Genomic DNA, 12,141 nt, shown 5'->3' on the forward strand with positions numbered 1-12,141 from the left:
ACTAAGGAGCACGCCTGCCACAACTAAGGAGTCCACATGCTGCAACTAAGGAGCTGGCGAGCTGCAACTAAGGAGCCCACCTGCCGCAACTAAGAAGACCCAGTACAACCAAAATTAATTAATTAATTTAAAAAAAAAAAAAAAAAAAAAGAGGAGCCCATAGACCAGAGCTGCCTCACCAGCTAGAGGTCAGAAGGCTGCCTGCAGGCACACACAGGAGCCAGGGAAAGCTTTTATGAATACACAAGTTCCTGCTACTCAGGCCCAGACCACACCAGGCTGCCCTTTTGGGTCTGGATACAGACAGCCACCCTCAGCCACCACCTTGGAGGTGGCAACACCGCACTCTGTGTCTGAGGTAGAGGGGAAGGAGACCTGGGAACTCTTGAGTTGAAGAAGAGAGGAGGAGGAGCCCATGGGAGAGACAGGTGACCTAGCAGAGATCTGAGAAAGCATATCCTGCTGGAGTCCCATGTCCACTTGGGCCAGAACTGCAGCTGCCATCATGATATTTTCCCCCCACTTCTTACACAGCCCTTTCCCAGCAGGTTGCCTGCTCCTCTTACCTCCTGCTACTCACCAGCTTCTCAAGCCCATAAGCTATGAAGCTCCCAGAAGTAGCTGGGGGGAGAGGGAGGATCAACCAGGGCTCAAATCGTAGGTGGGCCACTTACCAGCTGTGCAGCTCAGGCTGGTCATTCAGCTTCTTTGAGCATCAGTTTCCTCATCTCTGTACCGAGGAGCCAAATCCAGGACTGTCGGACTGTAAAGCACATGCTTCTTCCAGCGTGTACCAGATAGCACTCAACAAAATCTAGTCCCCTTCCTCAAGATGTTTACCACCTAGGGTTGGGTACTGTGCTCTACAGGTCAGGCCCACAGTTATTTCCTTCAACCCGGGACTTATCCCTAGTCCCAGCCCCAGACTGGTCTCTTCCCCAGGTCCTACATCACCTTGTCTGTCCCTGCCCTTGGCCCAGAGCAGGAGTAGATGATTCCACTCCCCACCTCCTAGGACCTGTCAGAATGTCTGCCCCGAGTGCTTCCTTCTATCCAAAGCTCCATTCTGTCACCCGAACTGCCTCAGATCTGGAGGCAGATCTTTGTCCTGTGGTATGTAGGTTGACCCTGCTATGGCTCCAGTGATGCTGGAAAAGATACAGAGGCCGTGGATGGCCTGGGCTGAGGGGTTGGTATGTTCTCTTCCATTTGTAAAGCAGTAACTGTGCACCCACCTTGCTAGAGGCCCTGCAGCCAGGATCACACTGATAATAGATTGTGTTCAGCTACAAACTCAGGTGAAGCATGAGGCACTCTTTGGGTTGGAATTTGTGGCAGGTAAGCAGCAGCCAGTGCCTCAGGACCTCAAGACTGAAGTAGGTGCAGGAGAGGGAGGCGGATCTAGAGGGTAGGCCAGACCTCCCTGAGTCCTCTAGGCTAGTGTCAGATATGTGCTGGGGGCTGGCTGGGTGGAGCCTGGCACCCCAGGGGTACCACGAGGATGGGCAGGCAGAGAAGTGCCGCAGAATGAATTGATTTGATAAATGGCCATTTATTACCCTCACGAATTGACTGAAACCAATTTCGGTCACATCAACCCCTGGTAAGTGCTGGGATATTGATTTGTGCAAAGTAATACAGTGAATTTATCAGTGTGATCCCCAGCTGCAGGGCTTCTAGCAAGGCTGGCGCACAGTTACCACCTTACAAATGGAGGAGATAAAGCACCAGCCCCACAGCCCAGGCCCCCATGGCCTCTCTGGTCTTCTGGGGTCACTGGAGCCAAAGCAGGACCAACCTACAGACCACAAGCCAGAGCACTGACATTGAAAGTGAGGCTCTCCATCCAGAATGCAGAGCCGTTCTTGAACATGGGGAAGGGGAGGATGCCTGTTCTACTGGGCAGACCTCCTGGGAGCTCAGAGCCTCTGTGCCCCACCATCCTCAGAAACGCAAGCAGTTGTCTATTCAGCCCATTCAGAGCTAGACTCCGCCCTCCTCCTCCAACCCACCCTCCTCCCATGTTCCTGTCTCAGTAAAGGCACTACCGTTCCCTGGTCTCCTAAATAGAAACTTAGGTGTTTCCTTGGTCCTTCCCTCCCCCTCACCCCTCACAGCCCATCAAGTTCTATCATTGTAACTCTCTGTTCTTCTCCCCTCTGTTCCTAATACCGCTGCCCCAGCTCAGGACCTCAGTATCTCCCATGTGAACCAAGCAGTGGCCTCCTCACTGGTGTCTCTGCCTCCTTTTCTTTCCCTGTAATCACTTCTCCCCAGCTAGAGTGAGCTTTGTAAAGTGTAGGGGGGAAAAAAAAAAACCTGTTTAAAATCTTTGAGTGGCTGCCCTAGCCTGGCACACAGGGCCCACCCCTGCTGCTCCCCCTCCTCGGTTGCCCCCACCCGTCCCCACCTGGCACTGCACAAAACGGCTGCTTCTGCTACCCCGCATGTGCTGTGTTGATCTCCTGCCTGCATTTGTTGATGCTGCCCCCTCTGCTTGTAATTCCCTTTCTTCTGGCCCCTTCCCCACCCCAGCCCTGCCCACCTCCCAAACTCGGGCTGGTTTTTACTTAGCCTAACTCAGTTCAGGAGCAATAGACTGTAGACTCCTGAGGGCAGAGACCATGACTGAATCATTTTTGTTTTCCCATGTCCTGGCACAGCGCTCTGCTCGAAGTAGATGCTTAGTGAAGTTTGTCAGATTAATTATTTTGGTATGGCCCTTTGTCCATCTCTGATGTGCTCTGAGGAAAGAAGAGAAGCTGTAAGCCTGCTTTCTAGTTGTTCACAAGCATACTAGGAATGTGACTGTAGCGAAATAGTTAATTACAACACCCATACTACTCAGCCTTTGACCCTTTTTCCCCAGACCTGCTCCAAGAAGCTTTTTCTGGGCAGCAGGTCATCCTACACACCCTGTCGCTCCCTCTGACCAGGGGCCTGTCCCCAGAACCCATTGCATCTGGTCCCAGTTGACTCAAGCCCATGAACTCCCCCAGGAAGCTCTACCACCTTGACTGCTCTTCCAAGGTCTGGCCCGAATTCAGAATCTCAACATCAGCCATGTGCACACAGTAGGCGCACCATCCTGTCTTGTGCTCCACGTCCCTCTTTGACTAATCCAAAAATGTAACCTTCCTAAGCACTGCACCTTTCTGGACCCTCCCTTGGAGTCCTGTTTCTAATCTGAGAAATACATCCAGGTCATCCCTGAGTTGTAGAGAGGCAGTGACTGATTTAGAAAACTTCTTACAGTTCCACTTCCCCACCTCACCACTTCAGGTGTCCCTCCTGTGCGCCTGCCATTCTTATTGTCTGGACTGCCCTGCCCTTCCACTCACCTGCCGGGACCCTCAACACCGAGGCCTCCTCCAGGAAGCCTTCCTTAGCCCTCCACCTGGGTGCAGGGCCCTTTCTCTGGGCTTCCCGTGGACATCTTTTAAAACTGAACTTACCACATGGCATCAGTGGTCTTTCTCCCTCCCAAGGTCAGGAACTACCTCTCATTCAGGTCTGTTTCCCCAGGGTTGGTACACAGGTGTGTAAAAGGTTGAACTCAAGTGAACTCAAATGAACAAAGTCTGAGACCATCTTGACGTTCTGCCTCTCCTCAGCACAAATTCTGATCTCAGCCTCTTTCTGGAAGGATGTCAATCTTCCCTTCAGGGATCCCTTACCTCACAGCATGCACATAGGCACATATAATGGGTGGGCTCAACAAAAGCTGTTTTTTGCAATTTTAATACGTAACCCCTTAGTAGCAATAGTTTGTCTTCAGAAAGACTAATCCTTACAGACTAAGAAGAGAACTCACTCTCATCATCCACCAAACCCAAGGCACCAGTATCCACTCAGTCAGCAGATACTTCTTGAGCTGTGCTCCTCGAACCTATAAGCTTAGATAGGAAATTGCTAATAGACATTTAGATGACTCAGCCATGGAGTCCCTCTGAAGGACAGGTTTCCCTAGGAGGTGGCACAAGCATGGAACAAACATGTTCCAGTTAGGTTAAAAAAATCTCTCCCGCTGCATCACCAGAACTTATCAGGAAAGAAGAGTCAGCCTGCCCAGACTCCCCCGGAACCTTGAGCTAGGTGGAGGCAAAGGCCTGGCATGGGAGGAGGAGGCAGTACTTTTGTCTCACTTTGGTTTTGCACACACCAGGGCTTTCCTCTGGAATGTCCCTTCATACCCAGACTGCCTGGCCATCTCTCCCTCATACTTCAGGCACAAATGGCTCTTCCCACACTTCTCCCAGTTGCTCCCATCCCACTTGGAACCCACAGTTTTCATAGCAGCGTTCAACCAAAAGGCACAAACCTTGTTTTAGGCTTCTTTGTAGGTGCCCCAGCACTCAACACAGAGCTTTTTTGCTGAGCAAATGAATAAGGCTCCCTGGAGAGAGGTTAAGAAGAGAGTGGAAACCTTATTCACCCAAGGGTAGTAGTAGTAGTAGTAGTAGTAGTAGTAGTAACCAGTTGAAGCCATAAGAGACTCTTGGGTCCAGGCCTCACTCTTCTCTGTAAAATGGGAGTTGAAGTGTCTGTTCTTTTCCCCTTGTGATTCCAGAAAAACCAAGAATTCATTCATTTAGTCAGCACACATTAAACCAGTGATGGGCAAGAGTCCCTCAGGAAGTAGAATGCCTAGCACATGCACCCACGGAATATACAGGTTGAGGCACACCCTCCCCCTGATACGAGGGCAGAGACAGATGAAACCTGTTCCACTGCCCCCCTTTGAGCCTCAGTCTCTTCTTCTGTAAAATGGAGGTAATGTCTACTTCTCTGAATTATTGTAAGGATGAAAGAGAGATCTGTAAAATAGCAAAGCTAATGGCAGCTGCCACTACTGCTGCTATGACTACCATTATTTTTATTATTATTCCATTCTTTGCAACTTATAGCCATTAACTGTACTATACTATAGCCATTAACTCATTTTAATCTTCATGTGGGGCTGACTGAGCATGTATGGCTCTTCCCATTTTATAGATGAAGAAACCAAACCTCTAAATCAGTAAGTGTTTTACTCAAAGTCAATCAACTAATAAGTGGCAGAGCCAGGACTCCAAACTAGGTCCTGTAACTCCTGCCCTCTCCATCATACTGCCCCATAGATGAACATAGGAGTTAATGGAGCAGATGTGATGTGGTGGAATAAACAGGAAAGAGTTGTTGCAGGTGAGACTTAGGATGGTCTGGTAGTGGTTGACATGGTCAGGAGAAGACGTTCTGGTAAGGGGAAGAACCCAGCAAGGAGGCCCTGGAGCTGGCTCAGCATGTGGAGAGGCTGCCAAACCTGTTGGAGCTTTCAGAGATGGGACTGGCCAGAGAAGGGGCTGAGCTGCCTGCTCAGGGAACCTGACACCATCTCAAGCCCAGAGAGCTGTGGTCAGGATATGGTCAGGGGCAGGGGCTCCTGAGACCATGTATGGAATGGCTGAGCCAGCCAGACTGGAAGACTGCAGTGCGGTGGCTTTCCAGGTGAGGCGAGGGAATGAGGAGATGTTGTGGTAGGGGAGAGCCAACTCCTTTCTCTAAACTCCTGAAGCACCAGTTCATGCTCAGGAGCTAGCCAGAGCCAGGGTTAAAGCCCAGGTTCATTTATTTACCTGTGTAGTCTTGAGCAGGTCACCTAACTTCTTTATATATATTTCCTCGTCTGTAAAATGGGAATCAGGTTACCTGCCCTGCCAACCTCATGGGTTCATAACCAGCCTCAAATGAAGTTATGTCTACAGAAGTTCTTTACAGACTCTGAAGTGCTAGCAGAGGAAGTTGCTGCATTTGCTTGTCCACAGAGCACCAATACCTGTGGCCACATCCCAAATGGGCCTATCCAGGTCTCTGTCTGTCCCAGCCTCTGCCCCAGCCTGACAGAACCCTGAGGCACCCAGCCTTGGTCCTCAGCCACCCTGCCAACCACACACCCCAGGGCCCGCCTTCCCCGGTCTTTCGTAGCTGCTTCCATTTTTCATTCTGTCGGACGCCATCTGCTTGGCCATTTTTCTCTTCAGATATTATTAGAAATATCCAGAGTTGTAATTGTTTAATGGTTGGCATTTTGCCTGTTTCACGGGGAGCCCAGATCAAGCCCACCCCAGACTCATGCCCTGGGTCTGGCAGAATTGACCAGGGACAGCTGTGCAGTGGAGTCTGCTTGGCATTATAAAGAGCTCTCTCCCAGGTGCATTATTAGAAAAGAAGGGGGAAAAGATGGCCCCTGGCGTAATCCAATTCCGCATTCTCCATGGTGTTTTTGAACTGCATAGCCCAGAGGCATGCAGCTCTTGGTGGGCTGGGAAGCTTCCTGAAAGAGAAGTCAAGATCAGAACCTCAGGTTCATGACACCTGGGGAACCCTGGTTCCCCAGGCCACCTGTCCGAGTGATGCCTGGATACTTTTGCCTCCCCAAATACCCCCATGAAGCCTGAATCCAGTTTTTGCTCAGCTTCTTTCCAGCCTAGATTCTCAACTTAGCCAACTTTTGGAAGAGTGTGACTCCTTTCATATAACCCCTTCTGTCACCCTTGCCTCAACACACATCCACACATAATGTTCACAGAAGTCTAGCCTTTGCCATTTTACAGTATCTCCACCTCCCCAAATACCCCCACCCACAGGGTCTTGTTTCTGTCAGGACACTGGGGGCTCCCTCTCACCAGGCTGGGACTTCTCCGTCTTCATCCCCAGCCTTCAGATACCTATGAGGTCTGTGGATTCCCATCATGGCCAGGCCTTCCAGAGGACCAAGCCAGTCAGTTTAGAGATGATCTGAGACCTAGCCCAAGGGAGAGGTTAGACAGTGTTTTCTCAGGCCCCTCTCAGGAGTCTCAGGGAGTATCTCCCAAGCAGGCAGAGTGGCTAGTCTGGTGTCCATGAGGTTGCACAGTTTTTTTTTTTCTGCTGAGGCCAGAACTAGAAAGTATCTTAGGTAGAAGCATTAGAGATTGAGGTGACAAAGTCCACAGTGTGGACCTGAGCTCCTAAGACAGGGATTCGAGACCTCTTTGATCTGATCCCACCCACAAGTACTCATGTTCATTCCTGTCTCTCCACCTCTGTCATGCTGCTGCATTTGCCCCCTCCAGATCCCACCCAGTCTCTGTGATCTGTCATCAGTCCCACTTCTTCCAAAAGCCTTCCCTGATCTCTCCAGCCGCTTCTTTGAAACCCAGCCACACAGATTATACCACACAGTACAGCATTCAGGATCTTTGCACCTCAAGAATGGACGATGCTTCCCTAAGACTGTCAACTCTTCCTCCATTGACTTGGTTTCCATGCCTTGTCCTCTGACATATATCCTTTTGCTCATCTCCCCTTAACGCTCTGGGGACCAGACCATATATGCTGTTCCATCTGCAGGATGACCTTGACATTGCACAATGGTCTCTCCCCTTCCTTCTTCTGACGGCCGTGTTTCCGTTTATGGCAACCCAAATTGATACTAGCTTTTGTAAGTAACCATATGTGGCAAAAAAAGAAGACAGGTTTAGAGATGCAACTCTAACATCTCCACCAGTCAGCTGGTAATCTACTAGTTGTGTGACTTGGGCAGATCTCTTTATCTCTTGTTTCAGTTTCCTGTTCAGTATGATGGAGTTGAAAATAATATTTTCCACTCAGGGTATGGATCTTGAGTAATAAAATGTTGGCGATTTTTCCATTGGGCCTAGCAGATAGCATGTTTAATAAATGATTCTTCTGATTGTTCTGCCTCATTCTGTTCCTACTCTTATACTTGAGTGATGCTTCTGAGCCTGACTCTCCCACTCTGTGGTTGGGCACTTAATTTCCTCATCTTGCACATAGAACCCTTGAAGAGGACAGGTTAGCACTCACTCTAGCAGAGCTGAGCCCTGGGGAACCTAGTACGTGTTTATTCCCGTTCCCCTACCTCTGCCCAGTGGAGGCCATGTTGGTGGAGGTGCTAACCAGGTGGCTCACCCTTCCATGCCCTGAGCTCCACACTACCCTTCATTGGCTTCCAGAAAGTGCATTTGGCTGTATTTCCTAACGGCAGATGAGACCTTAGTTCCCTCAAATGGGAAAGAGTTCAGAGCTCACACCCCAGATCCCCAAGGGCCTGCCATGGGCTTCTGCCTCTCCCATTTGCATAGGGGCAGGCTCAGACTCCTGCCAGTGGTGAGTAGATGGGTTACCAGTGGAGAGCTAAAGTTCCTCTCGAATTCTCCTTCACCAGCCCCCCACCCCCTTCACCTCCATTCACCATCCACCCGCCTTTCAGTTTCCTTGGCAACGCTGAGTGCTCATCCTGGAAAACTTTATCCGAAATCTGCTCTGGGCAGCTTTCCAAATCCATGCTAACCTGATTAGGTGTCTCTAGGGGCCTTGCCAGCTAATCAGATTAGGCAGCACTAATGGTAGTGAGGACTTTGAGTGGGCGCAGAGCAGTAAAACATATTGTATACTTAGTGATAATTATCCTGCCTTTTGTGTCATTGATTTATCTGCCTCCCTCCCTGTCCTCCCGTCTTATGTGTTTGGCCATAGCGATCCGGAGGAAGGAGAATGGCTGGTACGACGAAGAACACCCTCTGGTCTTCCTCTTCCTGGGATCATCTGGAATAGGTAACTGGAAGTAGATCAGCCTGTGGGGAAGGAGAGCTGGGGGAGCCCCAGCTGCTATGGGCCAGAGTCACACGACCCACCTCTCATTCAAATCTAGCTCCCAGAACAACTTCCTCCAAATTACAGAGCCAGCAAGAGGATCATCTGTCACATTAGGAACAGCTGGAATTATGCCCCTCTCTCTGGAAGCTGTGGTGCAGGACCTACTTCACCTGGAAGGCCAGGCCCTTGGGGTCCTGTGAGTCCTGGTCCAGCCACTCTGCAACCCCAGAGGCTGCCCTTTAGGAACTGAACCACCTCCACTGCCCAGTGCACCAGCCTTATCTAGTGTAGCCTGGGACATAACCCTCTAGGAAGCTAAAGAAAGCCCCTGATGGCCAGCACAGTGCTAAGTGCATAGCAAAATTGGTTGCAGTGAAATGGGTCGGGGATTTTTATAGCCATTTGGGCTGGGTTATCTGAGGCATTCTCACCCCCTCACTCTCTGCCCTCACAGATACTTCCCACTGCCACCACCACACCACCACCACCTCCCGTTGTCTTTTTGTTTTTCTCTCTCCCATTGTCTTGATAGGGAATTTCATGCATCTGTTGCCTCCTCTTCCCCTCTCAGCATCTTCATGGGTGCTCCCTCAGATGTAGGGTCCCAAAGGGTTAACGTTACCTCACATGATACTATAGAACTTGACCCATACCAGATAGTGACTTCCAAAGCCTTGACCATCATGCCAAATGGCCCTTCAGAGCCACCACTTTGGTATTATCATTCCTTCTTTATGTTGCAAAGCAAGGCTGTGAAGCCAAGGAGAGGTGCTTTTTATCCTCTCCCAGCCTCTATTTGGCCTGTGGCTCCAGGGCCTGGCTGGATGGCAAGACCGTGGGTGTCCAGAGAGATACAGTGCAGTGAGCCAGGAAGTCAGGGTGCTCCTAGGACAGGCAAGGTTTATGCTGGGCTTCAAAGGACAGGATGGCTCTGGATTGTAAGAGTCAACCTCTCACTCTTAGGATGCTGCTGTAGAGAAAAGGCTTCAATCCCCATCCACAAAAAATCAAGATGCAATGCAGACTTTGATTCTGGTCCCAGTTTTACCATTAATTCCCTTGGTGACTTTGAGAGAGTCACTGACCCTCTCTGAGCCTCAACATTCCCATCCATAACATACATTATTTCCAGCATCCATGCAATTCTTATATGCTTCCATCACAGGAGATAGTCATCTGGTCCTAACCCAACACTTCTCTTTTCCTTCTTATTAGGAAAAACAGAACTGGCCAAGCAGACAGCCAAATATATGCACAAAGATGCCAAAAAGGTAAGGGCTGGGATCTACGCCCAATTGGCAGGCCATGGAGAGCTCACCACTCCTGCTAGCCCAAAAAATCCTAGGCTCCCTGAATCTGGCAATAGCCAATCAAAAAGATGGGCCCTGGCCCAGGAAGCAGGCCTCAGCTATGGCCCCAACTTGGCCACCAATTGCTCCAGGAATTTGGGCAAGTTATTCAACCTCTTTGTGCCTCAATTTCTTCATCTGTGAAATAGGATGAATAATCCTTGCCCTGCCTGACTCTTGAGGCACTTGGGAGAACCCAGTGAGATTCATTTATACAACATTTCTAAGCATCTACTCTGTGCCGGGTATTGTACTAGATCCTGATAATACAGCGTTCATTAAGACACTCCCCTGCCCTGAGGAGCTCAGTCTTGAGGGGGAGACAGCTTTAGAAACATATCACTACTGTCCAGTGCCATCAAGGCCATGCTAGAGGGAGTCTCAGACCTGTAGGAGAAAAGTAGAAATAAGAGGATTTGCTTTTCTACATGAGCTTTTTTTTTTTTTTTTTGCGGTATGCGGCCCTCTCACTGCTGGGGCCTCTCCCGTTGTGGAGCACAGGCTCCGGACGCGCAGGCCCAGCAGCCATGGCTCATGGGCCCAGCCGCTCCGCGGCATGTGGGATCCTCCCGGACCGGGACACAAACCCGCGTCCCCCACATCGGCATGCGGACTCTCAACCACTGCGCCACCAGGGAAGCCCCATTCTACATGAGCTTTTAAACATGATTTCTTAATGCCCTAAGCTATGAGGTGGTCAGTCTCCTTTTTCCCATGACCCAGAGGCCTGGATTCTCCATAGGACAGGGCTGTGCCCATCCCCTTATTCAGACTCTGGCTTTCCAAGGCCTGCTCAGTTTGACTTTCTAGACTGACAGGAAATACTTTCACACAGACAGAAATGTCAGAGCAGTCCTTGGAGATTGCAGAAACATTTCAACTTAAAGCCACACATTCTTCTTCCTACTGGCCTTCCCAGTGTGGAGGCATCACAGGTTGCCCATGACCCTGGATGCCCTTGTCTACTTTCTGTGGAAAGCCTCCCCAGCTGAGGTGATGAGGAATTGCCCAGGCCTCCGCCAGCCAAACTGCCAGCAACAGAGTCCTGGCCACCTCCTTTCCTGCTTTTGCCTAGCTCCCCCTTCACCACCTCCCTGAGGGCCTGGCAGCCACAGAAACAAGGTAGCTCAGGCTGTGTCCTTCTGAGCTGCATTCATAGCCCCCTTCTACTGACTCGGCCAGTAGCTGTCTGTGAGCTGTCTCAACCAAAACTAGAGCAGACCCACTCAACAGGCAGGCAGGCAGGCAGGCAAGAAGCAGCGCATGGCATGCTAATATGCTCCAACCGAAATAGCGTTTTTAAGACAATTCATCAGGTTGGCAGCGATTGAAACAATTAGCACTCTGGAAAGGGCCATAAACTAGCAAGACTATTAGGGAAGATGCAGTTATGGGCAGGAACCACCTGATTAGGGATGAAGAATTCCGAGTGGTTTAATTTTAATACTGTCAGAAAGGTTAATATTTAATTACAAATCATAATCTCCTTATCCAAGCTGTCTTAATATGTCTTCATACACAGTGGAAGTAGAAGGAAGGTATCTGCTGACTTGCTGGTGTAGAAAGGAGAAGGGGCTTGATAAAAGACTGATGATGCAGGTCATTTTTCAGTTGGAGCATCTAAACAAGAGGCAGATTTCCATCAGTGCAGTGTGTCCTGAAAGCTGATGATGGCATCCTTCAGTACATGCCTCACCTAGGAGACGGAGTTAACACCGTCACCACTTGGAGTCAGTGGCCTGGGTGATCCAGGCTCTGGAGTCAGCCATTCCTTGGCACAGGTTCTGCTGGTCCTAGACGGGTTGCTTTACCCCTCTTAAGTTTCAGCTCTTGCCTCAAAGTGAAGCTAATCAGTCCTGTGTCTAAGGTTGTCGTGAGCATCAAGTGAGATACTATGAATCACAGAGAACACAGGTTCTAGCACCCAGTAAGTGCCTGATCCCTTGTCTTATATTTATTCATCACTCTGTACTTTCCACAGCAGTACTCCCATCCATTGTCTTATTTGATCCTATAAGGAAGATAGCATAAATGCTAAATTAGACCCACTTTTTAGATGAGAGAACTGAGACCCTACAGCGTTAAGCATCCAGAGTCACCTGTTAGGGGAAGAAGTAAAATCAGAATCCAGTCTCTCAACTCTTCTCTCAGA

General features: G+C 49.8%; 1 protein-coding gene across 3 annotated transcripts in view; it reads left to right on the forward strand.

Annotated features, from left to right (window-relative positions):
* CLPB (ClpB family mitochondrial disaggregase) overlaps positions 1–12,141 on the forward strand; it is a 153,490-nt gene that overhangs the window by 120,218 nt on the left and 21,131 nt on the right. For all 3 annotated transcript variants that reach the window (XM_060018328.1, XM_060018330.1, XM_060018329.1), the window contains 2 exons: positions 8,521–8,598; positions 9,856–9,911. In XM_060018328.1, coding sequence (XP_059874311.1) covers positions 8,521–8,598; positions 9,856–9,911 — 134 coding nt within the window. The remainder of the gene's footprint in view (positions 1–8,520; positions 8,599–9,855; positions 9,912–12,141) is intronic.

Source organism: Delphinus delphis, chromosome 8, assembly GCF_949987515.2.
Source record: "Delphinus delphis chromosome 8, mDelDel1.2, whole genome shotgun sequence".
Lineage (NCBI taxonomy): Eukaryota > Metazoa > Chordata > Mammalia > Artiodactyla > Delphinidae > Delphinus > Delphinus delphis.